At 53.7% G+C, this 25894-nt stretch overlaps 12 protein-coding genes across 12 annotated transcripts; 3 read left to right on the top strand and 9 right to left on the bottom strand.

Annotated features, from left to right (window-relative positions):
• Positions 1-90: 90 nt before the first annotated feature.
• On the bottom strand, positions 91-1072 carry BO87DRAFT_363290 (uncharacterized protein; the record flags this gene model as incomplete). The annotated part of the gene is made up of 1 exon (XM_025621680.1): positions 91-1072. Exon 1 carries the CDS (start codon positions 709-711, stop codon positions 91-93), a length of 621 nt encoding a protein of 206 aa, XP_025477601.1. The 5' UTR covers positions 712-1072.
• A 954-nt stretch (positions 1073-2026) lies between these two features.
• Positions 2027-3804, bottom strand: BO87DRAFT_313334 (uncharacterized protein; the record flags this gene model as incomplete). The annotated part of the gene is made up of 2 exons (XM_025619614.1): positions 2027-2964; positions 3021-3804. The coding sequence occupies 2 exons, from the start codon at positions 3802-3804 to the stop codon at positions 2027-2029; spliced, it is 1722 nt and encodes a 573-aa protein (XP_025477600.1).
• A 918-nt stretch (positions 3805-4722) lies between these two features.
• On the top strand, positions 4723-5579 carry BO87DRAFT_440732 (uncharacterized protein). The gene has a single exon (XM_025627970.1). The coding sequence runs from the start codon at positions 5110-5112 to the stop codon at positions 5263-5265; it is 156 nt and encodes a 51-aa protein (XP_025477599.1). The 5' UTR covers positions 4723-5109; the 3' UTR covers positions 5266-5579.
• BO87DRAFT_440728 (uncharacterized protein) lies at positions 5140-6094 on the bottom strand. Its single transcript, XM_025627969.1, has one exon. It carries the CDS (start codon positions 5757-5759, stop codon positions 5505-5507), a length of 255 nt encoding a protein of 84 aa, XP_025477598.1. The 5' UTR covers positions 5760-6094; the 3' UTR covers positions 5140-5504.
• BO87DRAFT_363283 (putative transcriptional regulator (Cti6)) lies at positions 6020-8778 on the top strand. Its single transcript, XM_025621679.1, has 4 exons — positions 6020-7036; positions 7172-7453; positions 7509-7759; positions 7811-8778. The coding sequence occupies exons 1-4, from the start codon at positions 6429-6431 to the stop codon at positions 8476-8478; spliced, it is 1809 nt and encodes a 602-aa protein (XP_025477597.1). The 5' UTR covers positions 6020-6428; the 3' UTR covers positions 8479-8778.
• Positions 8779-8963: 185 nt separating this feature from the next.
• BO87DRAFT_363279 (Aldo/keto reductase) lies at positions 8964-10264 on the bottom strand (the record flags this gene model as incomplete). The annotated part of the gene is made up of 2 exons (XM_025621678.1): positions 8964-9406; positions 9496-10264. 2 exons carry the CDS (start codon positions 10262-10264, stop codon positions 8964-8966), a joined length of 1212 nt encoding a protein of 403 aa, XP_025477596.1.
• Positions 10265-10715: 451 nt separating this feature from the next.
• Positions 10716-12033, bottom strand: BO87DRAFT_440710 (MRJP-domain-containing protein; the record flags this gene model as incomplete). Its single annotated transcript, XM_025627968.1, has 3 exons — positions 10716-11390; positions 11452-11670; positions 11752-12033. 3 exons carry the CDS (start codon positions 12031-12033, stop codon positions 10716-10718), a joined length of 1176 nt encoding a protein of 391 aa, XP_025477595.1.
• A 980-nt stretch (positions 12034-13013) lies between these two features.
• Positions 13014-15511, bottom strand: hexA (putative Woronin body protein HexA; the record flags this gene model as incomplete). The annotated part of the gene is made up of 3 exons (XM_025625388.1): positions 13014-14070; positions 14704-15158; positions 15488-15511. The coding sequence occupies 3 exons, from the start codon at positions 15509-15511 to the stop codon at positions 13014-13016; spliced, it is 1536 nt and encodes a 511-aa protein (XP_025477594.1).
• A 610-nt stretch (positions 15512-16121) lies between these two features.
• Positions 16122-16531, bottom strand: BO87DRAFT_378410 (uncharacterized protein). The gene has a single exon (XM_025623788.1). The coding sequence runs from the start codon at positions 16350-16352 to the stop codon at positions 16173-16175; it is 180 nt and encodes a 59-aa protein (XP_025477593.1). The 5' UTR covers positions 16353-16531; the 3' UTR covers positions 16122-16172.
• Positions 16532-16944: 413 nt separating this feature from the next.
• On the bottom strand, positions 16945-21841 carry BO87DRAFT_363271 (uncharacterized protein). The gene is made up of 2 exons (XM_025621677.1): positions 21453-21841; positions 16945-21394 (listed from the first exon to the last, which is right to left on the bottom strand). Exons 1-2 carry the CDS (start codon positions 21486-21488, stop codon positions 17381-17383), a joined length of 4050 nt encoding a protein of 1349 aa, XP_025477592.1. The 5' UTR covers positions 21489-21841; the 3' UTR covers positions 16945-17380.
• Positions 21842-22199: 358 nt separating this feature from the next.
• Positions 22200-23481, top strand: BO87DRAFT_460779 (alpha/beta fold hydrolase; the record flags this gene model as incomplete). The annotated part of the gene is made up of 1 exon (XM_025629038.1): positions 22200-23481. The coding sequence occupies exon 1, from the start codon at positions 22267-22269 to the stop codon at positions 23479-23481; it is 1215 nt and encodes a 404-aa protein (XP_025477591.1). The 5' UTR covers positions 22200-22266.
• A 68-nt stretch (positions 23482-23549) lies between these two features.
• Positions 23550-24851, bottom strand: BO87DRAFT_378408 (copper acquisition factor BIM1-like domain-containing protein). The gene is made up of 3 exons (XM_025623787.1): positions 24411-24851; positions 24036-24349; positions 23550-23978 (listed from the first exon to the last, which is right to left on the bottom strand). Exons 1-3 carry the CDS (start codon positions 24622-24624, stop codon positions 23772-23774), a joined length of 735 nt encoding a protein of 244 aa, XP_025477590.1. The 5' UTR covers positions 24625-24851; the 3' UTR covers positions 23550-23771.
• Positions 24852-25894: the final 1043 nt, after the last annotated feature.

The raw sequence follows: 25894 nt of genomic DNA, 5'->3' as shown, positions 1-25894 counted from the left end.
CATAACCCATCTGTTCCTCTTCTCTCACATTCCTCCCATCTCATTCCCTTTGCCTTCCCCCCAACGAACCCAATTCCAACCCAAACCCACCTAAACCCCCTCCTTCTCCTCCACGCCATCAACCCCAAACACCCCCCTCTGCCCCCTCCACCACCTCATCCCCTTCCACAACGCCGTCCCCACCCAGAGCACCAAATCCACCAAATCCACCCAGACCGCACGCCTCATCCTCGTCACCATACTACTATCCTCATAATCCCCAATATACAACTTCCCAAAGATGCCAAACAGCGTCAACCAAAACACGCACAACACCGCCTCCCACACAAACAGCGGCAGATTCCACCTCTCGCGCATCGCCAACGGCGTCCGCGTCTTCAACACCCAATGCATCATAACCAGGTAGAACAGTGCCGTCCCGCACCCCATCATCCCCGTCACGATGGCGTATACCCAGCGTGCATCTGCCGACTCGGACTTTTCGTGTGCGTGGTGGATGTCGATCCCGTAGAGGATTATGGTGGTTAGACCGAAGACGGCTTGTAGGATGTGGAGGAAGAGCTCTGTGTAGTGCTTTAGACGGGGTCGGCGGGGGATGTTGGAGGCGGGGGGCGGTGGGTAGTCGAGGTTGATGCCGGAGGGGTCTTGGTTGTTGGATTTTTTGGATTTGGAGAAGATGCGTCGGATGAGGCGGAAGGCGAGGAGGTACATTTTGGTGTTTTTGTTTTGGGGTGTGGTGGTGGTGCTTTGTGGTTGTTTGGTAGGGAGGGAGAGATGTGTATGTATGTATGTGTGTGTATGTATCGAGATGGGAGATTATTGCGCCAGCGCAAGATAATATCACGATCAATCACGATAAATATGTATCGAGTAGTGCGCAGCACGTAGTAATGGTAGTATTAGAAAGGTGGTCAATCAAAGAGAGAGGAAAATTGGCAATAGTAGTAGATAGTAGTAAGTAGTGATCGTTCACGTCGAAACAATAGACACTGTCTAAACAAAGGAGATTCTCAAAGAAAGAACTTAGAACTGACACTTATAGAGGGTGATGAATAAAGAATAAAGAATGCTTTCTGCTGCTATCCAAACAATCCCATCCCTTCTGCACTCTCTTTATATAACCATCAACCCAATACCAAGACACCCAGAACATCTATTTTTATCATCATCAACATCTTCAGCAGAACCTAACCCATCCAATTACACACTCACAAGCTTGGTTCGTGTCGATGGGCTGAAACTGCCATGCCCGTCGGCGGTAAACTGTATACTTTACTTTTAGAAACTGGGTAACTGATTGACAGCTGTGTAGGGCGCGCGCCAGTTCATGCAATCATGGTTTCAGGGCTGCAGAGGGACGGCAAATATGTTGATCATGGGGGAAGTGGTGTGTATGGTTGGTGGGCGAAGCGCCGTGCCCTTCTTGGAGTTTAGAAGTCTGGAACGGGGTTGGTCGGCAGGGAGGTTTGGGGTTACGCTTGGCGGCTAGTGGAACGATCAATCTTCAACAGAGCAGAACATGGATTCCTTTCTTTCTTTCTTTCTCTCTCATCCCGTCTCTCATCGTGGGATCTGATCTACATTAGCGCTACGGACTGAAATAGTATCACCAATTAGTTCCATCGCATCCATCCATCCATCCATCCATGTTCTCTCTGCATGCATAACACCGAGACCTCGAACACACCTGAATCTCATCTGTCCGTCCATCCGTCTCTCCTCCAATCATATTCTCCAATATGCATTGATGCTGCTCAACAATTCCAACCTGAACCTGAAATATTCATGTGTGACGCTGACGTGACATTCATCGACCGGAGCGGGGATTCATTCATGCAAGTAATGGGCAAAAAGAAAAGCAGAAGGCTAACACAATCATGCAATGGAAAAGAAATAAAAGAAAAAATTAATAGTTGTGGAAGAAAGTAGGCATGCATTAAATCGAAAACAGACAAAGAGAAAACCGAAAGGAAGAGTGAACAACGGCCTATCACCGCTCGCTAGCTCGATAGCCGTTGCTCCATTGTCAGGGCGGTCTTGTCCCGCCGTCCGCTGCACTCTTAGCGCCCGACCCTGCTGCTGCGGCTGGCTTGGGCGGATGTCCTGGTGGTAGTGCATTTTTGACGGTACCTGGAGGCGCTGGAGGTGGGGTTGGGATCCCCTCGTCCTCGTACTCGTTGCCTAAATACTCGTCATCATGCACCCCTGGTCCTCCGGTTGAAGAATGATCCACGGACGCTCGGTCGTATCCTTGGTCATAGGCTGCGTGCTGGGCCGCTGCGTGCTTACTGGCATTCTTAGTCGCTTTCTTGCCCTTACGGCCCTTCATCTTGGCCTTCTCGAGCAACCGCTTCTTCTCCGCCAATCGTTTCCGTTCCTTGCGATCCTTGATCTCGTACTGGCGAATGAGAGCCTCAGGCGGGTGGCCAAAGATGCTCTCGTACTCGCAGAACTCGCAGATCCAGATGTCCTCGATGCTGGGCGGGTGGTGAAGGTTGGCATACTGCTGCTGAATTTTGCGTTGACGCGCGGCCAGAGCATAGAGGCTACCCGGAGACCGCTTCTTCTTCCTCCCCGTGGCTGCAGGCTCAGTCCCAGCATTTTGTAGTTGCGGCGGTTGCGAGTGCTGTGATTGTTGAGATGCCCCTGAAGAGTTGGCTTGCGAAGTGGCATTTGGGATCGTCTGGGTGCCTTGTGAATATCCCCGCTGGCTCTGGACAGCTGCAGTGAGAGCACTGGGTGAACGATGCTGCGCAGTGTAAGAGTTCTGTGCCTGCAGGGCCATTCCCTTCGACGAGTCCGACTCGCATGTGAAGGTGAACTGAGTCTTGGTCGGCGTAGGCGTTTGTCGTTCGAGCATGCTGACATGACCGGGTCCAGGAGGAGGTGAGGAGAATGCTGAAGCGGCGGCATTTGCGATAGCGGCGGAGATTATGCCCTGGTCTGGCTTCGGGGCGGAGTCACCTAAACGTGCGTAAGCGAAGCCCGAACACTCGGTCAGACACACAACAGAAACATACCTGCTGGTCCCGGGGACGACAACAGGCCATCGCGCCGCGTAGGGGTCCGAGGCCAACTGATGGGAGAATGAAGCGATAAGGAGTTCCTCCCCGTGCTACCACGCTGCGGCTGGCGGCCAAGGCGACCTCGTCCCGCACCGGACATGCCGCTAGAGATCGGAGACGCGGGGCTGCCCGTGCCATAGAAGGTACTCACATGGCTGCCTTCGCCAGCAGTGGAAGGGGACTGAAAAGACGTCGCGAGGCCCATGCTGGAGAACTCTGGAGAGAGGGTGGAGTGGTGACTGCTGAGGTTGCCTGGTGTAGGAATTTTGCGCTTCTTCTTGTTGTTGGTGTTCTCAAACGCATCGTACCCATCGGGACCCGCCGAGGAGGACTTCACTAGAGGCCCTTCACTGTTGCTGGGCAGCGTCTGAGGAGGGGCACTGGAGGCGGCAGAGGGGGACAATGACGACCCGCGGAAACCAGCACTTCGACGCACAACTACGGGCCCATCCTCATCACCGCTCTCCAGCTCCATCCCATTCTCATACGGCAAATGGTCACGCTCAGGGCTTTGGTCGCGACCGTCGCTCTGCTGCACATACACTTTGGTGTCATTTACTATGTCTGCGCTGTCCACAGAGGTTCCGTAGAACAGCTGAGTGGCAGGAGGGGCCGGTGGGAAGAGGATCGAGTCGGCCGCTTCAGAGGACAGGCGAGAGCGGAGGGTACGCTTGGGCAGAGGGCGGATGAGCCTATCCGGATAGACAGGGGACGGTGTATCTGGGGCCGAATTAAACATCCCATCTGCAGGTGAGCAGTATCAGCAACTGAGCAGCCAGCAGAACCCTGATTTCTAGATCCGCCCCAGGAATTCGCGGATCCATCATCGGGGGACAACCCGTCAATTGTACGCACCAACAAGGCCAGACGCTACTTCCCCGGAGGAACAGACATCCTTGGTAAAAGACATACTCAGCGTAGCAGTCATGATGGCAGTTTCTCGGCTCTCTCTCTCGACCTCCACAACCACAGCCGAATGGTGGTTTGCCTCCTTGTAGCCCAACCCGGCAAGTTCCCCGGATGGTTCCCTTTGCTTTAATTTAGAGACAACTCTTCCCTCCGATTATTTTGGTTATGATTCCTCGATGGCCAACCTATCTCCAACACGATACTCTATAGCCAGTTCCGTCTGGTCGGCGTGGATACGGAGGGAAGAGGAGGGGGGGTGGAGGAGCAATACGGAGATGACCCTTGACCGCACTGAATTGGCACCCACAAGTCAGTTGTCATGTTCCCAACGCTGGCACCCGGAACCACACAGAGTTTGGAGGGAGACCAGCCACGAGGGCATCCAAGGTCCCCGCCAGTCTCAACAGCCAGAGTTGAACTCGTAGGATCCCCGGGACAGAGCAAGGGACTTACGTAGGAGACCATGCACCGATATCGCCCACGCAGACTTTTTGACGACTCAACCCGAGGTGTCGGCAAGGAAGGACCGACAATCGAAACCAGTTCAACCCCGGACCACGCAAAAGAGGGACAGAGGAAAAGGGCAGAAACGGGTGTAAAGATATACGGGCAGCGATAGCCGATCCCGGGGAATTAAACAAGTAAACTAGCAATCAGAAGAGGGGAAGGCAACAGGGGACGAAGATGGCGGAGGGGTGGGAATCGAATGGCTCGTGGATAATAATTAGATGAATAAGTCACTCCCCATAACTAATCCGCTTTCCTTTCTGGGCCGAGCGGATACCTACGGCTGCCTAAGGCTTCCATGTGGTGCCGCTAGTCCCGTTTAGGCCAGAGTGCGCCCCAAAGCCTCAACTATCTACTCCGAAGTCGAGTTACTACTGTCTCTCCTCCTCCGATCGTGGTTCATACACGACGCGGTGCGCGGGCAATCTCTTTCGGGGGGTACCGCGCATGTTCAGCTCTCCTCATACGATGCGGAATAGTTTTCCTCCCAAATGTGTCTAGCCTGTCCTGCAGTGTCGCATCCTTTATTCCTTCCCTGCAAGGACCTGAGAACTCCTAACTAAGCTATGTATATTCTGGTCGGCGTGTCCAGGTACACTGCAAATGTTGAGCATATGGAGGCTCCGACATGCCTTGCGTCCCTCGGTCCATTAGTCTATCCCATGCCTCTCTTAATATCCGCTTGTCGGTGACTACACGTGCTTTCGCCCGTGGCACTCATCATATCCTCAGCCAGCTCTTGTTCGAAGAGGCCATAATATACCCAGATTATCGTGCCATATGACAAAAACTGTGTGAACCGATCCCATAACAGCTCATAGTGAGCTGTATCTTGACCCGCACGGCACACCCGAACACCCGGCGTAGTCTGGTAGGCTCTGTATGATCGCGGAAGTAGTGGGGTGGAACAAAGAAATCGCTATCGCTGAGCTGGATCAACCAGAACCTTTCTAACCGACACGAAGATGAAGGATGATAGTAGGCGCCATGGTGGACTCACGAGTCTGCCACAGTGTGGGTTAGTCAGCAAGGTCTCAAATTTCCGATCTTGTCCCAGTAATGTCCGTGGCGATGGGTACTAGCAGTCGCTTGGGCCATCGTCAGTCGAAATGGGGCAACGATTGAGATAGAATGAAAGAGAGATGTATATCGAAACGGAAGACGATGATCCCGGGTTACTGGCCACAAAGCAACGCAGAGAGGTGAGCGGGGTTTGGAGGACAGTATTGGCATGAATGTCATCATCGCATTCCGCTCAGCTTTATCACCGATCGACATTATTGGCGGATGAGAAAGGAGAGGACGGCTTCACTAGAGTACACATTAGTGAGACACGGGTCACCCCATAAGTATCGTCAATAAGTCTTGCGGAAAGAGTGAAGGTCGATAAGAACAGCGCGCGCGCAGAGACAGAGAGGGGAGAAAGAGAGAGAAATAGAGCGGGGAAACGGCCAATGCGCGTTGACCGCAAAGGCGCGCAGCTCAAAACCCGTTCCGGCGGCCGGCCGTCACTCACGCTCTCATTCTGGGTCCGTTTCCCTCTTTCTCGCTCCTCCTCTTCCTTTTTCTCCTCCCCACCAACCCTTTTCCTGCAATTTCACAGACTATGTAGTCCTCGGTCTTCGTTCAAGCTCGCAGGCGCAGTTCTTGGATGTCTTTTCCCCTTTGGTTCCAATTGGCATTCCTCTGTCCTTGACTTGCCGGCTTTTTTCCCTCTGCTGCATCTCTTGTCATCCTTAACCACTTGTCTGAGGCGTGGTCGACTCCCTCAGCTCTCCACCCGTGTGCGACAGCTCGCTCACGGGCAGGTTTCTTCTCCTTGACGTTGTCCACTCTCTTTCTGAACCCATATCCTATTTTACCTCCCTCCCCTCCATACCTTACGACCGTTTTATTGTCAGAGTTCGGTCGCTCTGCCCTCTCCCCCGCTAATAACTTCCCTCCATTATGACGCCTCGTCGTTCCTCTCGTGCACGCAACCAGCCCTCTCCAGCTACTCTTCAGCATACAAACTCCTCCAGCTCCTCCAATTCCATGGCTCGCGAAAGAAGCACCCGGTCGAATCATAAGATCTCCTCCCCTCAGCGTTCCTCCACCAATCGGTCCCAGTCGATCGACGATGCCGACACAGGCTCGAAAAGTGACTTTCGAGAAACACGCCAGCGACAGCGTGCTCGGGGGGAGGAGGATAATGATCACCATATGAGACTTGAGGATGGTGACGACGATGACGGGGAAGAAGAGGACGAAGAGGAAGAGATTACCCGGTGTCTCTGTGGACAACAGGAGTACCCGGGTCTGCCTCCTTCTCGACGTGATCTAAGTCGGCGCAATGGTTTGCGTACCGGTATTAAAGATGAGGCATTCAATCTTACCGCAGACGCATCAGACTTGTTGCCAGACGAGATCGGGAGCATGTTCATTCAATGTGATTCGTGCAAAGTCTGGCAGCATGGTGGCTGTGTGGGGATTATGGACGAGGCTATGAGCCCCGATGAGTACTTTTGTGAAGAGTGTCGCAAAGACCTCCATAAAATCATCAGCGAAACAAATGGGTAAGCTGATCCTTTTCTTTCGTTCTCACTCGGTACCTGCTGCCAGAGTTGAATTTTCAAGCCGGTCGCTTGTGTTGTCGTCTCTGGTTATTTGATATTTCTCATCATGTGGCATATTCGCTTACGATCTCGCAGATCATATTCGTCTCAGTACCTTCCTGTCGCTCCTCCCCCTTCTACTGCTCCCTCGTCGCGAGAATCGTCGCGGGAAACATCCAGACGCGCCAAGGAACCGAAACCACGACACAATGATCCTACCAATCCTAAGAGACGGTCAACGATGAATAGCCGTGATGCCGCTTATGATGAAGAAGAGCAGCTGCGGCGGGCCATCGAAGAGAGCAAGGAGGATAATAAACCAGCTGGTGATGATATTGCGGCCCGGAGGCCCAAGAGAAGTCGCAGCGACAGTGAAGCGTACGTTGAACATTGCTCGTTGGTCGTACTGGTGATCACGCTAACACGACAATAGGCAAAAACAAGCGACTAAGCGACAGCGCACGAGCTCTCCCTCGCCGGGTGCCGTTTCGAAAAGTAACCCTGCTTCACAGCCTGTCTCGGAGGATGAGTCGAAGAAACCTGCCACCAATGGCGTCCGGCGGCAGAGAGCTGCTTCACGCAGCCAGCGTGATAAGGAAACCAAAGAACCTGAAGAACCTGAAGCGGAGCAGCCAGAGGCTCCACCTCGTAGGAAAAGCCGTTCGGAGCGACAGAAGGGCGATGGTGAGTGATGCTGCTTATTGTCAAATCATATCATTAGGCTAACTGTCAAAGACGCCGAGTCCGACCATGAAGCAGGATCCCCAACCAAGCCTAATGCGAGCGAACCCGAACCGAAGCAGCCCAGTCCGGAGGAAACGCCGGCCCCTGCCCAGGAAGCTGCACCTTCGCGTCCGTCCACTCGTAAATCCGGCCGCCCGCCTGCACGCCGTGGCGGTCGCATCGGACGGAATCAATATACTCGCGATCGTGACACCAACGGCACCGACTCAACAACACGGTCGCCGCGGCGTGGACAGTCGCATGATCTAGGAGGGGATTCGCCGCGGGTGGGTGTCAACGGGACACACATCAACAGCAGTGAATCGGGCAAGCCCAGCCGGCCCCGCTACGTGAACCAACGAACTACCATGAACGAGATGAAGCGACGGGTGACGGCGATCTTGGAGTTCATTTCACGTATGCAGGTGGAAATGGCTGTCGCGGGGGAGAGCACCACCCCGCCGGGTAATGATGACCGCCCGAACGGGATCACCCGACTTCTGAGCGAGAATCAACTTCTCTCCAGTGCTATCGAGAGCGCCGGCCTGGAAGGCGGTTCAATGGCGCAACCCGCTGCAGAGAAGGATTTCAAGGACCTCAGCAGCGTGGAGATGATGGATGTGTTGACTCGTCATCTCTTGAAGTGGCAGCAGGAGTATGGCAAGTTTGGGGAACGGTGACGGAGCTACAGCAGATCCGTTTCTTCTTTGGCAACTGCTGGCTCGGAGTTTTTGCTACGCACGATACCCGGTTCGTCTCTTCTGAAAGTGTGGACATGTATATTATGGCTTCTGGAGCATCTTGAGGACAGTCGGCGTTACGAGTCTTATGGAAGTACCCTGCTCATCTAGTCGATTTGCTTGGTTGAGGCGTGAATTGGATATGTTTGATGTCGGTTGGAGTTCAGGCGTGCGTATATGCCATATGCAGCTGATCACCTGTTATGGTTCTGCATATGGCTTCATTTTTCACATACGGTTAATGTTCATTGCTGTGGATAGTATAATACCATTCTGCTAATCCCTGAGAAACAAACTACCTATAACATAAGATCACAACAACATGACTAAGGAAACAACCAAGCCACACACCTACTAAACAAGTCCATTCCCCATCAACTACATACACTCAACCCAAACCTCCCCCCCCCCCAATATAGTCATATTCACCCCCTAACCGCCCTAATCGCCCTCGCCCCCTCAACATAATCAAACTCCCCCATCGTCCTCGAAAACGCCACATCCTGAGGTCCCGGACTACCCCCACCATCACGATACCCCCCGGGACAGAGAAAACTATGCGGGAACCCCACATCAAATGGATACGCAGCATCGATATCCTTCACATCTTCCGCAGTAAGTTCCAGACTCAACGCCTGCACATTCTCCTCAAGCTGCTCGACCGTCCGTCCGCCAATAATGGGGAAAAGGTAGGGTGTTTTCTGCAACACGTAGGCAATAGCCACGCTCGTCACAGAAACTCCCTCCCCATGACGTTTTGCAACGGTATCCAACACCAACGAAACCTGCTCTTCGTAGCCGGTAAGTAGGTGGGAGACGTTTCGAACTCTCTTCGAAGCAGATTCCTTGTTGGGGGAGCGGATGTATCCTATCCAGCACATATACAATTAGCAAACCCAACAACCACATTCACCAAGATGAAACCAAAAGAAGAAGGAAGATACTAAGGAGGCATACCATTCCCCAGCACCCCCCAAACACAAACCCCCATCCCCTCATCCCTACACATTGGAATAACCTCCCTCTCCAAATCCCTACACGTAGCGCCATACCGTCCCTGATAAACACTGAACCCGCGGAGCCCATGCACCCTCGCATACATATTCGCCTTACTAACCACCCACGCCGGCGCATCGCTAATCCCCAGGTAGAGCACCTTCCCCTGCGCCACGAGATGGTTGAGCGATTGCATCAACTCCTCCACGTTCGTGGAGTAATCCCACGCGTGCACGTAGAACACATCGATGTAGGTGGTTTGCAGTCTGCGGAGGGAGTCGTCGATCGAGACGCGCATGGATTTGGTGCCGTTGCCGCCGAAGTTACTTTGTTGGATTGGGGGAGGAACATCTTGGTCCTTTGTGGATGGTGGTGATGGTGGTGGGGGGATAGGGGAGAGGGTGTATTTCGTTGCGATGACCATCTCCGAGCGACGGGTGGGAGACCGCGTCGCCATCCATTCGCCGATCCATTCCTCCGATTGCCCTGCTTGGTAGGCGTTCGCGGTGTCGATGAAGTTGCCGCCTAGGGCGTAGAATCTGTCGAGAAGGGAGAAGGCGGAGGATTTGGGGACCGCGCCGAGACGGTCGCTCCAGGTGGTGCCGAGGGACATGCCGCCGAGTTGGAGGGGGGAGATCCGGATGGAGGAGGTGGGGGAGAGGTGGCGGTGGTGGGAGAGGGGGGATTTTTTGGTTGGTGATGGGGGAATGGTGGTGGTGGGTGAGGACATTGTTGTTGTATACTCTTAGTATAAGAGGTGGTGGATTCGTAGTAGGGTGGTGACTGTGAATGAGGATGGTGGAAATGTGAGTGATGAGGTATTGTATGAGGTGGCTCTTTCAGACCTTTTATAGTTTGAGGATATACGAATCTTGGTTATGTAGTATATTATATCAAAGGTTGGGATAGTAGCTGCACTCGGTGATAACTGTCTCCGCGGATGTCCGGACTTAGGGTTTTGGAAGCCGCAGATACCATCCCTATCTCCATGGCTGAATACCTTCACACACCATCATCATGAAAATCTCCCCATTACATATACCTCCGGACTTATCCCCAGAAACCGAGTCTCTACTCCATACACCGTTATCATGAGATGTTCCATTCTATACCGCTACTCCGGACTTATTTCTCCAGAGACCGAGCATTCATAGCATAATATTTACCTACCGAACTACCTACTACAGAACTACCTTCCCAGCACCACCCGGCAACTCCACCCGAAACAGCCCAAACGGCCTCTCCTTCTCCTGCCTCCACAGCTGATTCTCCGTGAAATACAAGTATCCCTTCTCCTCCGTCCCATTCCCCCCAAAACTAACCACACTCATCGTATCCGTCCACCCCATCCTCGGATCCCTCACAAAGGTCTCCACGCTGCCATTCCCAGGATACACCACATTAATCGCATTCGACTCGAAGCTTCCCACGTATATCCGTCCCGCTGAGTCGGTCTCATACCCATCACTCACGCCCTTCTGAACTATCTTGGTCACGCTCTTTACAGCCTTGGCCCGTCCCTCAGAAGAATTATCCCGCAAGACAGCAGTAGGGACAGAGTAAATGTCCCGTCCACTGACAACACCAAAGTAGAGCGTCTCACCATCAGCGGAGAGCGCAATTCCATCGGTTCCAGTGGAGACATCGACAACGTCGCCCCAGATGAAGGCGCGGAAGTCGGGCTCTGCTTTCGTTATAGATAGCCCGTCCAGCTGCCGCCAGGCTTTGCCGGTACCGAGGTCAACAACGATCAGGCCGTTGCGGCCCTCTGGACTGGAGTCGGTTAGGTAGGCGATGCCGTGGCCGGAGGTGTTGGGGAGGGTGGGGCGGAGGTCGAAGCGGACGTCGTTGGGGTACTATTATTCATTCTTCGGTTAGATACGTAGTGGTAATCTGATAGGAAAGAAGGCGGCATACAGAGTCTGGGTAGACTGCATCCCTGGGGAAGAGAATGGTCTTGAACACTTTATTCGTGGCCAGGTCTACTCCGACTAGTTTTGGACCACCATATGAAGATAGCAGGAGGGTGTTGTTCGCCGTGGTAGCGCGGCCAGTGTCAAGGATCCAGAGACGGTCTTTGGCGTCGACCACTACGCTTTGGACGCTGATGAGATGGTCTGCGTAGTTGACCGTTGTCTAGGACGTATCAATAATAGACAGACATGTAGTATTACTGGTAGGGAGGAGACTAACTGCCGGAGAAGTAGAATAATTAACAGCCCCACCAGGAGGATAGTTAAACTCCGCAGAAGGATACGGCACTTCGGTCGTCGAGTCCGTAAGCTCAGCTACCTGGTAGCGGGTGTTGTTGGCGTCTAGACCCAGAGGGTAGCAGGAGAACATGCGCCCCGTGGAGGATACAGCGATGCCGGTGGGAAACTGGTCATAGTATTGGTGAATAAGCTCCAGCGAGGGCCCGTATACTCCGGAATCGTGGGCCAGGCCGTTGACATGGCTGGCTACGAGGAATGGTAGCAGCGGGATTATAGAGATATACATTTTGAGTTGGATAGTTGATTGATAAGTTTGAGAGGTAACTTGTGGCTTATGGACAATAAATATGCTGTTGCTTGAACGAGGGGTATAGTAGTATGACGAGATATTTACCCAGACAGGTTTAAGCTCCGCACGGGTGGTTGCAGACGCCATGGAAGGAGCAGCGAGCTAATTTAGATTAAGATTCTTCAGGGACAGGTCGTAGCCAGTAGGGTTAGTTCTCTTGGACATATTAAAGTGGTTTGTTTGTTCATGATATATTACCAAATAAGTAGAGTTCTAATTTGAGATACGATGACGTCGTATGATCGGGATATATATCCACACATATCCGTGACCTACTACTTCTTTGCACTCTACCTAATACAAACACCTGCCCCTACACAAAATATACTAATCAGTTTATCAACATATCTATGGAGTAGTATTAGTGGCAATCGATATATTGCGCTGTTATTTGCAACTGCTATGTAATTGTGAGAGGGGACGCACAATATATAAGGTGTAGGAGGGTGCATGGAGTGACCGGGGTGTGATTTGGCATCATGGGATTTGAGACAAAGAGGATAAATGGGATTACAGTGTCATCGTGAAAGAGTAAAATGACATCTGCTGGTAGAGTATCAGTGAGAGTTACTTTCTGTTCTTGAATGTGTGCCAAATATAAGCTGCAGCGGAATGTGCCAACTACATTAAGCTTACTGAAATCATGTATACAAACAGCATAAGCTACATCCATTATCCTAAGTACAACAAGGCCATGCCAATACATCATTTTCAAGGGGCCATTCCATCATTGCATAATCCATCAGATACAAAAAGCTCGAGGTCAGGTCATGTCATAAGGATCGTCGAGAAAAGTTTCTCACCCAGTTGCCCGGCAACCTTATTCGGGAAGGTATCCCGTGGATCATACCCGGCGGAACAAACCAGCGGGTACAACACGGGAGCTAAACCGAATGGGGAAGGTGGATGTTGTGGGCTTACAGGCGGGAAGCGTGGACCACCTTGTAGTCGACGACCAGCTCGCGACCACCATCGTTGATGACCAGGGCGCGGACGCTGCCACGGCCATCCTCGAAGGCCTCGCGGATGCGGCGGAACAGGTGACCCTGGGGCACCACGGGCAGACCCTGCTTGACATCACCGGTCTCGGTCATGGCGACCAGGCGGCCGTCATCACGGAGGTCCAGGATGCGGTAGGTCTTGTAGACAGGGCCGAGCATGGTCTGGACCACGACGGAAGGAGAGGGGTTGGAGACGAAGCTGGACTCCTCCTGGAGTTCACGGGTGAACAGGTCGACACCCAGGTAGCGGTGCTGGCCGGTCTGGGGGGAGACCGAGATGCGGATCACCTGGCAGGGACGGCCCTGAAGGATCAGGATGTCGCCGATGCGGATGAAGTGGCAGGGGATCGGCACGGTCTCGGCGGTCGAGGAGCTGCCACCGGCACGGGGCTCAACGATACGGACATCCTCGCGGACGCCTTCACGGAAACGAACTGGACCGCCTTCGTCAGCGACGACTACGTCCTGGCGGTCGTGGTGACCGTGAGGGTGCATGATGCGGTCGGCAGCGCGCTCCACACCACGACGGAAGGAGTGATAGTTACCGTCGTCGTCGTAGTAACCCATCTTGCGAGAAGGAGGGGAATCAATGACAGTCTTGGTCTTGAGAACCTTCACAGAGTTCGAGCTGCTAGGAGACTCGGGAACCGGCTCAACGTTCTGTTGACGGCGGCTGTAGGGGTCGCGGGGGTAGGAGTCGACAGGCTTAGACTGGTAAGCACGGTCGTACGAGACGTCAAACTCGGACTGCTTGAACTGGCGGTCGTACGAAACGTCCCTAGACTGCTGGCGAGGACCAGAGAAGGAATCTACCGAAGCTTGAGAGCGGCGGTCGTACGAAGAGGCAGGAACGTCGTAGGTAGGATTATTTACCCGACGACGATACTCGCGCTCAGTGATGTCAAGCTGGTTCTGGAGAGCCTGATCGTAGGTGGGTTGACGGTCTTGGAAACGGACCGACGGTTCACGATAACTATGGGTGCGTCAGAGAAGAGGAACTAATGCAATGGTCATGTATGAAGGGCGGGTGGAGGTCCAATGGGGTAATAGGTAGGTAGACAAACAGCAAGCACGCAAGCACACAAGCAGGCAAGGGGATGTGATGTATAGTAGGGTTGGGGTATGATTGAGGGGAACGTGTGATGATTGGGTGGAACAGGACTTAATACTTTTGATGGGAGGGTGGTATGTGGGAAGGGGAAGCTTAAGCTGGGACCACAAGTGGGTGGGAATGCAATGGATGGGGTGGGAAGAAATAGGAAAAAGGGAAAGGAAAAGAGGAAAACAGGAAAGCAAGAGGAAGTAGAAGAGGAAATGAGAAGAGGGTTGGGGAAGAGAGGCTTGTTTGTTTTGGTGCCACGTAAGAAGGAAGTGGAGGACGCGACTAGTAGTGAAGCCACGGCCAGACACCGCTTCTTGTCGCTCTCCACTTAGGCTGGAGTGGATGTGGTGCCCCGTGCCAATCCTATGCCCCAGCCAGGCAGCCACCGGGAAAAAACAAAACAAAAACAGTAACAGAAAGAGAAAACAAACCAAAAATAATACACATGTAAATAAAGAAAAAGAAAAAAAAAGTGGGAAAAATCCAATAAAAATAGTGGCTTACCGTTCACGCGCTAGATCAACTTGGGGATACCGAGGAGCAGCAGAGGAAGCAGCAGCACCAACGGGGGGAATAGTCTCAACACGCTCGTCGAATCGAACAGTATTGACGGTAGTAGTCAGGTCCTCCTCACGGAAAGCAGAAGGAGCACCGGGTCTAGGACCGTAACGATCCTGTTCGACAAAAGCTGAAGCAGAAGAAGCGTGAAGGTCGACTTCTTCCTTTCCGTAGACACGGGGGTCCGGGAGAGGAGCAGAGGTTCGAGTATCTTCCCGTTCGACGTGCGAAGTGCGATCGAGATTGACTTCTTCCTCTACTCTGGCAGGCGCCGCGAGAGTAGCTTCAGGAACAGCGTCACTCCGGTACGACGACGGGAAGACACTGAAGGGGATGGGGACGCGGGCGTCGAAGTCCAGATTGGCTGTCCTTCGGGCGTCTCTTCTCGAATGCCTTTCGAACTGTTGGGCAACAACTCGAAAGACGAGACAAGAAAAGACTTGTTACGGGGAAGAAGAAGTCTTTTTGTCGGGGGAGTACGTGGGGTTGAGATTGAGACGATACTTTGTGATCGATCTCAAATCAAGCGGAGAATTCCTGGGGTAGAGGAATGTAAGATAAGCTTAAGCTTAAGAAAGAAAGGGGGGGAAAAGAATGGAATGGAAGAAGTAGAAGGTGGAGAGAGAGGGGGATAAGGATAGAAAGAGAAGGAGGAGAGAGAGAAGAGAACAGCTTGATGACGAGGAGGAAAAGACGGTGTTGAAGTAGCTGGAGATACGCGTTTGTTTACCGCGCCTTGCCGGATTGGGGCCATGTTTACAGTCCACTGGGTGCTTCAGCTCTCCAAACTCTACTCACGACTCACTCTCCCGTATCTACAGTAGAACCGTGACTGACTAGTTATCTGGTATCTACTGGATTAATCATCCTGCCCTGCCCCCTCCGCCCCTTCCAGCCTCCTGCGGGATGTACAATCTAATGATGGGGGGAGGTTTATCCCGAGGTTCCTAATCTCCTCTCCATCCACGGTCGGCGCTTGATCCCATCCACGGTTCCCGCCCGCGTGTTCCAATTGCTGGCTATTTGTAGGGTCCCTTTCAGACTCGCATTGACGCCATCGTTGAGACCGATCACAGTGGTTTGATCGATAGCTCCATTTTCCACTGACTCCAACGCATCGCCCGTAACGCAAGTAGTACTACAGTTAGTTTGTCTCCACTCGGCACCACATCCTTCACATGCAGCTGGGTTCATTTCGCATTCACACCATATTAATCTCATCACCCACGAGGCTGGCCAGCCGCCCCCAGCCGAGTCCCCATGGCAACAACCTCGATCGGACAATCTGGATCCCGCTGAGCTCCAACCGATCGTCGCCCAATGCTTTTCCTTGCCGATATTGCTGCTCTTCGTTCATTATTCAGAAACCGCAAACCCCATCTCTTCGGTGCCGGTTCCCTGAGAAACCATGAAGGTTAGAGAGTCAATTCATCTCTCTCTCTTCTCTTTTTTGCCACCTCCTCTTCTTCCTCTCGATTAATCCCGATGCGTGGAGCTGACTCGCCTGGAGCTTCCCCCATCGACCATCCAGCTTGCTCTTCGCCCAGCACGGCTTGCTGCAGCTGTGCGCCGTGCTCATCGTGTTGTCCCGCCATTGGCGAATCGAGCTTCGTTGCTCCCCAGCCGGTCTCACTTCTCGTCTCCACTCCGGCCAAGCTCTGAGTGTCTCAATTCCCAGCCATTCGTCCGTGCTTGACCAGCCTCTCGCTCGGCTTGATCGTATGTGCAGTTGATGGGCTCGGGCGGGCGCCAGCCTGCCGATTTTCCTTGACCCTGCCTGATCCCAGCTCCAGTTCGTTGCTCTGAGCTTCCTCGGCTGGATGCAACATATGGGTCTAGGCGCTCCCAGCGGGAAACTAATACCCGGTCGGTTCGAGGCCATTGCTGCCTAGCCTGTTTGCTCTGTGACTGCTCATCTCCGGTCGCTTCCTGGGTGAACCGGGAGCTCCGTAGTGTTGTGCCCGCCATCGCCGTGGAGGACGCGTCCGAATAATCTGCCGCATCGATTACTCGTGTTGTACACAAGGTTACAGTCCTCGGACAATAATCTGCAGAAGGACCTCTCACATGCTGACTCCCCACCTGCTTTTTCCCCCTCCCCGGTCACCACTTTGCAAGTCAAACAGAAGAAAGATGCAAATCTACAACAAGGACAACAATGCGAGAGAATATGAGCCAAAACGTAGTGTAGATCTCATATAAATATTGATTATGTAAGTTATCGGCCATGGCCTGTCACCTCTTCTCGACCGCTCGGCCGGAATGGCAACCTAAACGAGGGTATCAATCAAGTCCAAAATGAAATCCCAAATGTTCAAACAATACCCCATCTCTGAGCGCCGAGTAGTCCGTATCCTCGTCAGGCCTTATCAACCTATCTGCCCTGATGTTTCTTGCTTTCTATTGCGCCGTTGTCGCTGCCCATCGCCCATCCCCAGACATCATCTGCGATGGCTGGCAGTCGCCATGATCATGAATTAGGTCAGATCGTAACAAATCAACAAGCTATTACAACACATATTTTCAACAGAGACACGGAAGAGAAGAAAATGACAGGATGAAGATAGCAAGACCAGGTATTAGATCGTATGTATATATATGAGAAGAGAAGGTTCGCTTCACTTCAATCGCGCAGGCCAAACGCCTTCCGGAGTCGGGGAAATCGTTTTTTGCGTCCTGAAGATGAGATCGGTACGTCCGCCACGTTGGTCGGCCGTCCCTCACTCTTGTCCGCAGTCACGCCAGTCGAAGGATTCACGTTCTCTTTGACAGATCCCTGAGAAGGTGAAACAACCGTACTGCCGTTCCGAGGAGTTTCATCGACGGTGGCTAGTCGCTCTGCAGGGCCATTCGCAGGAAGGGGTGAACCTGTCCGACTCTCCTTCCGATCGGAGCGCAATGGCCAGTTGTCGCTGCGGGAGGACCGCTGCGAAGGCCTGCGAAGCAGCTTGGACGGGGGTGGGGCGGGATTAGTCGCCGTGATGGTCGTCACAATATTCGACTCGGCCCCGGGAAAGGGAGATTCCCCTCGTGCTTGCTCTTGATCCACTCGGGGCCGCTCTGCAGGCCCTCCGTTGCGTACGGGACTGTCTATCCCGGGCTTGACTAGGCCTCTATCCAGAGGGGACTTCGACTTTCGAATGCTGAAACGCTTGAGAAGTCCAGGCTTCCGACCACGATTAGGTTGGCGCAGGAATTCGTCGAGCTCCTCCTCCGTCATGCCGCGATTTTTAGCTACAGCGGCTAGCGCAGGGTCCCGAGATGTGCTCGGCTTCGCTGGGGACTGCGGATTGGCTAGTGGGGGTGCACGATGGTCCTCATCTGAGCTGTCTTCCAGTTCTGTCGAATCGCCGTCGTGCGTGCCCTGCCGACGAGGAATGCCCCGGACGGGTCGCATGGCATTCGGGCTCCGCTGTTCATCATCACTGGAATCTTCGTACCGATGCCGTGACCTCCAGGCCTCGTACCCCTCATCGTCCGAGTCCGAGTCAGGGAACCGGGAGGCGAAACCACCGCCCGGCACCTTTGTGAGCTTGGACTTTTGAGCCTTGTTGTTGGAGAAGAACGAGGGCTTCTCACGTTTGGGAGCATTTGCCCGTAAGGTTGTGCGCATGGTGCCAAATCCAGATTCGGATGACACCGGGCGGGTATCCACTGGCGGGGACGTTGCTCTGTTAGAGGCCAAGCGGCCCGGAGTACTTCGCATGGTCCGTCTCATGGTGTAGTTGGAGTCTGCGCGCGCCGGTCGACTAGCCCGCTTGAAGCTGCTGGACGAATCACTACCGCTGGATAACGGTCTTGGTGACGCCGGCGAGGTTTTGCCGTTAATGCGCGGCGTACGGCTCAGGTCTTGGGAGTCGGCAAGAGCTGGGCTCCATGAAACTGGTTGTCTCTGGGAACTGTCTGGAGTAGGCCGCTGCCTCACACTAGGTGGCTCAGGCTGGGATTCCAACTGCCCATTTACAGCTGACCCATTCACAGCGCGCGGTGCCTTGTTACTAGGCATTGCGTCGCTACTTCCTACCAGCATGGAATGCCTGGCTGGACGAACAGCGACCGAGGAGGAACGTGAAATGTCGGCTTGAGAAGAGCTTCGTCTGTTCTTCGGCTCGATCGGAAACGGGGGATAAGGTGACGAAAACGGAAGAGGCTCGTGGGAAAATCCGGGGGATTCTGGGATCGGCTCCATAACCTTATCCGGGAACGTAGTCACCGTGCGTGCAATCTGACATGTTTGAGGTATATCTGGCCAGTCGGTAGACGGTGAGTGAGACCGCCCTGTGCCACCAGTCTCTGCAGGTATCTTGGTTGCGCTCTTGGGAGCCGAAGTAGCAGCTGTTTCATCGTCCACGATGGCGTTGATCGACCCGAAGCCGTTGCCTTCGGTTCCTTCCTCAGCATCACTATAGATACTGTCGCCCGACTCGTCACCGCTTTCGTCATCGGCAGGGCCTATGGTGGCATTGTTGGTAGCGTCCGTGGAATTCTCCTTCGCCTTCATTTTACCATGGGCTTTGGACTCGAACTCCAACGACGAGCGAGGGAAACCCCCAGGAACCTCATACCACTCGAGACTCCGACGCTCCTTCTCAAGCATGGGAGACGCCGGCTGGACCATAATATTGGGTACTGACAAAGTCGTCTCCGCGGTACGCTCCTGCCCAGCATGAGAAGAAACATCAACAGTCCCTGTAGGAACTTCTGGCTGATTCGTTTGACTAGCAAAATGACTCTCCTGTGGCGATTTCTCTGCCTCGGATTCGCTTTCGGCTGCATTCGCAAGCATGAGCGGCGCCACGCGGGGCTCTGCTTCCTTCGATTGACTTTCGGTCAGAAGGCCCCCAATAGCGTGGTCATTGGAGAAAGACCACTTCAGTGCTTCCGCAGGCGAGTCCGACGACGTTGTTGACTCGTTGTCGCTCAACTCAGGCACGGATTTCTCTTGCGTCTCACCATCCCGACCGGCCCGTATACTGCCGAAAGATGGGAGAGCTCGCCGCGGCTTCAGCACTTCGTCAAACTCAGTATTCAGCGGCGTTGGTTTCTTCTTACCGCCCAACCAATGAGTCTTTTGTTTGGGCTTCTCGTGCAGCGGCTCAGGAGGCGTTTCCTCCGGCGATGTTGGTGGACTTGCAGCAACCCCTACCACCTCCGCCTCGTCATCGAAACTGACCTTAATTGGCTTCCTCCGGTTTCCTGGTTTGGACCCTTCGTCGGAGGCTGCCGAGGTCCCATCAGATAGCTCGCTCAGCGGTGGTCCCGGCCGGAGAACGGATTCAGTCCGCCCCTCCGGAGAAAGTGAGATCTTGCGCGGAGTCTTCATGGCTGACTTGGCAGGTGACAGGGACCGAGGGGGAGGTTGGTGCAGCTGCTCGCCGGCAAAGGCTGCCACCAGCAAGTGACGGGAAAAGTGCGCAGATCTGCCCGGACTACCTGACTGGCGAATGTCTAACGGCTGGCTATCCTGGCCAGTCTCAGTGGGTTGTGTGGGCAGCTTGGGACTTATAGGCGGGCTAAGTAATTGATCCTTGCTTCTATCGGGTGTGGGTGGGAATGCGACCGTTGGTTGTGTATCGGGAGTCACACTGCCGCCTCGGGGTGGAACAGGCCGCTGTTTAGGAAGAGTTGACTCGGCACGTTCCTCGCCCTGGGCATCCTCAGGTACTGTGGAAGGTCGTTTTACTATATGCGGGCGGACTGGCTGCTTGTGTTCTGGGGGAGCAGCAGGCTGACTAGGGGCCTGGTCGGGGACTGTCTGCTCGCGAGGGGCAGCGATGCGAGGGGCCGTAGAAACCGGAGGTTGGGTGTGAGTGACATCTTGTACCCGGGGCACCACCGCAGCCTGCGCAGCGGCTACTGCAGTGCCGGAGGACTGTGCACCACGACCAGGGCTGCCCGGGGACATGCCCATGCTCTTCGTCGCTCGGACCGATCGAGGACTGGCATTCTTGACTTTGGGAGATTCGGGCGAGGAGAGCTGACCTGCAAGTGAGATGCTCGCGGAAGCATCGCGCCTATCCAATGCATTAATGGACCCGTCCGGGGAGTTTGGCCTAGAGTTCATCGGATAGGAGAAATTGACGGAATTCCGACTTGTTGGTCGTCGAAGCTCGGGAGACTGGGTCGACCCTGGCGCGCGCATAGCGGGCTGGGTAGCCAAACCGCGATCAACGCTCATGCCTCGTCCTGCCGGCGTCTTCCCGCGAGGGCTGGGTCGCTGCGACGGCCCGACACTGGCCGAACGATGGACATTACTATTTCGTGCGGAGTATACTTGAGGGATGGAAGGAAGTGGCGGCGCAACCTCGACTGGACCGGAACTGGAGGCCGGGCGTCGCGGTGACTGGTCGCGGAATGTACGGGTGGACATGGAAGCCGAACTATTGGCGCGACGAAGGCCATTCCGACTCGTTGGACGCAGACTGGGTACGCCGCTTGCCTGGGACGAGACCGAGGCCCTCCGCTGCATCATGCGCTTTGTTTGGACATTTTCGACAGAGGTCGGGGTCGGCGTGAGACTGCGGAGGGCGGCGGCAGCGGCGGCGGAGGACAGGCTGCTGGAGGAGGGTTGAGATTTGAGGAAGGCATGGCTTGCGGCGGATTGGGCGGATTGTGAGGAGGAGGCAGAGAGGGGATGCTGGGCGTGTCAATGGGGATGATGAAGGTCAAGAGGACCGGCGGAATAGGAGACTCACCTGATGCTGAGAGGAGCTCCTCTTTCTGCGGAACATGGCTCAGGCGATGCCCGAGGCCGGAGGGAGAGGAAGTTGCAATTAATTGTAGATTATTGTAAATCGTAAACGTCGTGGATGCGAGATGAATGGAAAGAGAATAGCAACGAACAGGCGTTGGTATGTGAAGATCGAAAAGTGTTTATTGATATGGGCACGAAGGAAAAGGCAGCAAAGCAACGGGGAAGCGAACGAGAGGCGGAGATAGGGAAAGGAAAGGAGGGCGGCGAGATTAGCGAGGGGAGACGAGCAAGGAGGGGAGGGAGAATGCAGGAGAGGGAATTAAGGATGCAGCTCGGATGCAGGCCGGAGATGAAGGAGAAGTAAGAAGTAGAGAAAGAAGAACAAGAATGAGTGACGCAGCAGTTGGAGGGACAAACAGGAGAAAAAGTAAAGTTTGGCCAAAGAAGCAGAAAGTCGGAAAACAAAGTTGGGCTCTTGCGTCATGGAGCCAAGCCGGATGGATCCTTTTCTTCGTTTGCTTCCCAACTGATCTTCTTCATCTTGATGAACATGAACCATTTGAGCAACTATACTAATCATGAAGAAGATATGTAGACTATAAAGTAATTTAACCTCGGGTCTTATTCCATATTACCAACCATTAATTAACATCTGATCCCCCTCTTTGTCAGAATACTTAACCTTCCCTTTCCCCTCTCCCCTTGAACCTTATACTCCCCATCTCACCCTAATATATTACACATCCATCTAATAACATCACCACCATAACTATAATCATCATCATCATCACCATCATCACCACCCCAATACCACAATGTCCTTCTCATCACCATCCCCCCTCCCCCTCCCCCCCTCCATAACCTCCCGCCTCATCCCAACCACTCCCACCCTAACCACCCACATCCTCGAATCCAACTCCCCCACAACAACAACCACTCCTCCACGGCCCCGCAAACTCATCCTCCTCCTCCACGGCTTCCCCGAACTCGCCTACTCCTGGCGCCACATCCTCCCCCAACTCTCCATCCAAGCCGGTCCGGACTACCACATCGTGGCCCCAGACGGACGCGGCTTCGGGCGCACCACAGGCTGGAAAAAAGACGCCGCCAACTACCCCGACTCGAACCTCACCACCTTCACAGGCCTATCCTTAGTCCGGGACGTGGTGAGTCTAGTCCACGCACTGGGCTACACCACCGTGGAATGCGTAGTAGGTCATGATGCAGGCGCCGTGACGGCGGCGTTTTGCGCCGTCGCTAGACCCGATATGTTTCGGAGTGTCGTGCTGCTAAGTCATCCGTTTCCGGGGGTTCCGGCTGCTATTTCCCAGGAGAAGAATGAGAGTAAGGAAACTAAAGAAGGAGGAGGAGGAGATATACAAAGCGACCTAAGCACCCTCGGTCTAAAACACTATAAATGGTACTACTCCACCGAAAACGCCAGCCCAGAGATGGAGAACCCCGCGCAAGGTCTCCACGATTTCCTACGGGGGTATTTCCATCTGAAGAGTGGATGCTGGGAAGGGAATGACCCTTCCAATATGGGACCTATTTCCTCGTGGACGGGGGAACAGTTAGCCAGAATGCCCGGGTATTATATCATGCCGATGGGGTTGAGTATGCCCGAGACGGTGGAGGAGATGATGCGGCAGGCGGATATGGAGGGAGTATCGCGGAGTAAGGAGTGGATGAGTGATGAGGAGTTGTCGGTGTATGTAGGGGAATATGCGCGTACGGGGTTCCAGGGCGCGTTGAATTGGTATCGGGTGCGGACGACGCCGGAGAGGAAATTTACTTGGGATTGGGAGGTGTTTGCGGGGAGGAGGATTGAGATTCCGTGTGCGTTTGCCTCCGGGGAGAGTGATTGGGGGGTGTATCAGGAGCCGGGGGCGCTGGAGAATATGCGCAATGGGACGAGTTGTGGGGATTTGAGAGAGGTGAGGTTGATTCCCGGGGTGGGGCATTGGGCGCCGCAGGAGGCGCCGGGGGAGGTGGTAGAGGTCATTTTGGGGGTGGTGAGGGGGTTGTAGTTATATAGCAGGGTGTAGGTAGGAGGTAGAAGTGAGGAGTAGTGAGATAGTTGTCGTAGATGTTAGGGTTTTGGGTATGTGAGATTGATTCGATATAAAATATGTAATGAGTACCATATTACCACAACACCATGATGGAACATTAAACATGCAACTTCATTGCAAAACATTGAAATCATCGTCGGCTCACAGCCAAACGGGGTATGGGTATAAGGAGAGTATAAGGGTATGTATGGTAGGTATGTGCCGAGTAACCAGGGAACAAAACAACTTCAGAATACATCACCACATCACATCATGAACAGTCCAAACAACACCATCACCAGCACCGGTACCACGGCGTTCAACCCGGGACTACTCAGCCGCGCCAGTGCACCAGAAGTCGTCAGTGACTTTGAGGCAAAGACATACTTGAAGGCAATATCTGTCGAGTTGAAGCAGTTGTCTTTTGTCACTTCCTCGACATCCTCAGGTTCAGCGAAGGTGATGTCCACACACTAAGTCAGTCAGTATCAATCCGATGTATGTGGATATATAGAGGGGCTGTTGCATACATCATAAAGAGCAGCACCGTGCTTCGCCGCCAACACCACCTGAATCGTCGCATTATCACCCGGGCTCACACTCATATTGGCCGGCAGTGGCACTTGCGGCATACAGATGGTGCCGGGGTAAGGGTTGTTGGTGGGACCTTCGATTTCAAAGACCGAGAGCATGGGGTTACTCATGTTGGGAGGGACAGTACCCCAGCCGATGTTGATGTAGACGAAGGCCGTCTCATGGCCGCGGAACCAGGCAGGTTGAAGGGCGACAGCACCGCCGGTGACGGGCCATTTGGTGCGATTGCGGGAGGTGGCCATACCGCCACCTAAAACAGTCAGCTGGCTACCTTCTTTGGGGAGATGGACAAGGCATGGTGGGATACATACAAGGATAGATCCATTGCATTCCATAGGGATAGACGTAGGAGCCGTTCTTCCAAGCGACACCCAGACCGTTGGTCTCTTCGACTGTACCGTTGGTGTGCAGGTTGTTACCTCGATATCCGGGGTAAGTGATGACGGTGTGAGCATTGACCAGACTCAGCCACAGGAGGGTGAGGGCCGCTGTCCAGCGGGATATCGAGTCGCTGAAGAATCTCATTCTGAGGGCACCAGTGGGTAGAACAAGAGAGGAAGGAGATATAGGTAAGAGGAGATATACAGAGTGCGCCAGAGGAGGTCAGATGGAACAGAAATAACCTCTAGCAACCTCGACTCATCAAGAGGCACACGAAAACAGTCACGGCAAGCGATCCAGCACTGCAGGAAGAAGAATGATCATCATGAAACCAAGCCTTCCAGCAGCTGGGCGGGAGGGAGGGCTGCCATGACTTTTTGAGTCGAGACGAAGAGGCCATGGCCGGTTCCTGCAATGGCGCTCACGGCCACCGGCATAGCGGGGAAGGCAAGCGATATGGACGAGTCACAGCGCAATGTGCGATGTGACAACTCCCGCAGGGGACAGCGGCGATTGGGGGATGGGATGGGATGAGTGACGGTTTCAACGGCAGAAGTTTAGCTGATAGCAAGACTGGATCAGACTAGACTACAACTGGGGAGCGCGCGAAGGATTGCAAGAAGCAGATTGGCTGGGTGGATAGATCAGGGAGGCGGGCTGCAAGAGACATCACAGCGACAGGGAGCAGTTCTGGACTGTCATTCGCGGAGAGGAAGCTGCTGGTAGCGCCGAGCAAGGGTTGGGTGAGGGCACGAGAGGGCACAGGAGGAAGCAGAAGAGGGGGAGCGACGGGCGCTATCCGGGCAGGGCGCTTAGAGATCGACTCAGAGGGGCCGATGGGGAGGTGATCGCAGTGTGACGGGACGATCGCATGCAGCTTCTGTCCATTAGTCTCGTTGCAGTTTTTTAGGTAAATATCTCCTTCTGCTAGTATAGCCCCGTCTCAGCGCTACTACGGAACTTTCTAATGGTTGTCAACCTTCACGCTGATTCGCATTATCACCCCGATTCTGGATGTGTTGGGGCACGATTTGCTATAGCCAATCACATTAAGTGAACACCAAAACCAACCAAATACTTTGCATTCATTGTTTTGTATGATAATCACTTCTTCCATTTCCAACGAATATACCATGCAACTTGTGTTGTGAGTTGGACGAATGCTGATACTGTTGGTGTTCAGCCTGCTCATATGTTTATGTGTAGCTAAGCGCCCAACCCCGCCATAGTATAGGCGACGCATCTTGGTCCGACTTGAAGCGCCGTGATCAAGCTTGCATGACAGGGATTATTGTAGGTAATGTCTTTATCCGCTGTTCTTCCTCATGCTTGGTTTTTGGCTGCATGTCCTTGGCTTGATCATGATCTAGGCTCAGGAAGACATCATCTACGACAACACCACGTGATCTCGATA

Source organism: Aspergillus neoniger (assembly GCF_003184625.1).
Source record: "Aspergillus neoniger CBS 115656 unplaced genomic scaffold BO87scaffold_25, whole genome shotgun sequence".
NCBI lineage: Eukaryota > Fungi > Ascomycota > Eurotiomycetes > Eurotiales > Aspergillaceae > Aspergillus > Aspergillus neoniger.
Note: the sequence above shows the minus strand (reverse complement) of the source record. Positions and strands in the feature narration are given on the sequence as shown.

Excerpts from the sequence above, each read along its gene's own strand:
- BO87DRAFT_440732 (XM_025627970.1), top strand. The coding sequence starts at position 5,110 with ATGCCTTGCGTCCCTCGGTCCATTAGTCTATCCCATGCCTCTCTTAAT.
- BO87DRAFT_440728 (XM_025627969.1), bottom strand. The coding sequence starts at position 5,759 with ATGTCGATCGGTGATAAAGCTGAGCGGAATGCGATGATGACATTCATG.
- BO87DRAFT_363283 (XM_025621679.1), top strand. The coding sequence starts at position 6,429 with ATGACGCCTCGTCGTTCCTCTCGTGCACGCAACCAGCCCTCTCCAGCT. Across the intron at positions 7,037-7,171 it reads ATCATCAGCGAAACAAATGG|ATCATATTCGTCTCAGTACC; the intron begins GTAAGCTGATCC and ends ACGATCTCGCAG. Across the intron at positions 7,760-7,810 it reads GGAGCGACAGAAGGGCGATG|ACGCCGAGTCCGACCATGAA; the intron begins GTGAGTGATGCT and ends TAACTGTCAAAG.
- BO87DRAFT_378410 (XM_025623788.1), bottom strand. The coding sequence starts at position 16,352 with ATGGCGGGACAACACGATGAGCACGGCGCACAGCTGCAGCAAGCCGTG.
- BO87DRAFT_363271 (XM_025621677.1), bottom strand. The coding sequence starts at position 21,488 with ATGTTCCGCAGAAAGAGGAGCTCCTCTCAGCATCAG. Across the intron at positions 21,395-21,452 it reads GGAGCTCCTCTCAGCATCAG|CATCCCCTCTCTGCCTCCTC; the intron begins GTGAGTCTCCTA and ends TGACACGCCCAG.
- BO87DRAFT_378408 (XM_025623787.1), bottom strand. The coding sequence starts at position 24,624 with ATGAGATTCTTCAGCGACTCGATATCCCGCTGGACAGCGGCCCTCACC. Across the intron at positions 24,350-24,410 it reads AATGCAATGGATCTATCCTT|GTGGCGGTATGGCCACCTCC; the intron begins GTATGTATCCCA and ends TGACTGTTTTAG. Across the intron at positions 23,979-24,035 it reads ACGGTGCTGCTCTTTATGAT|TGTGTGGACATCACCTTCGC; the intron begins GTATGCAACAGC and ends TGACTGACTTAG.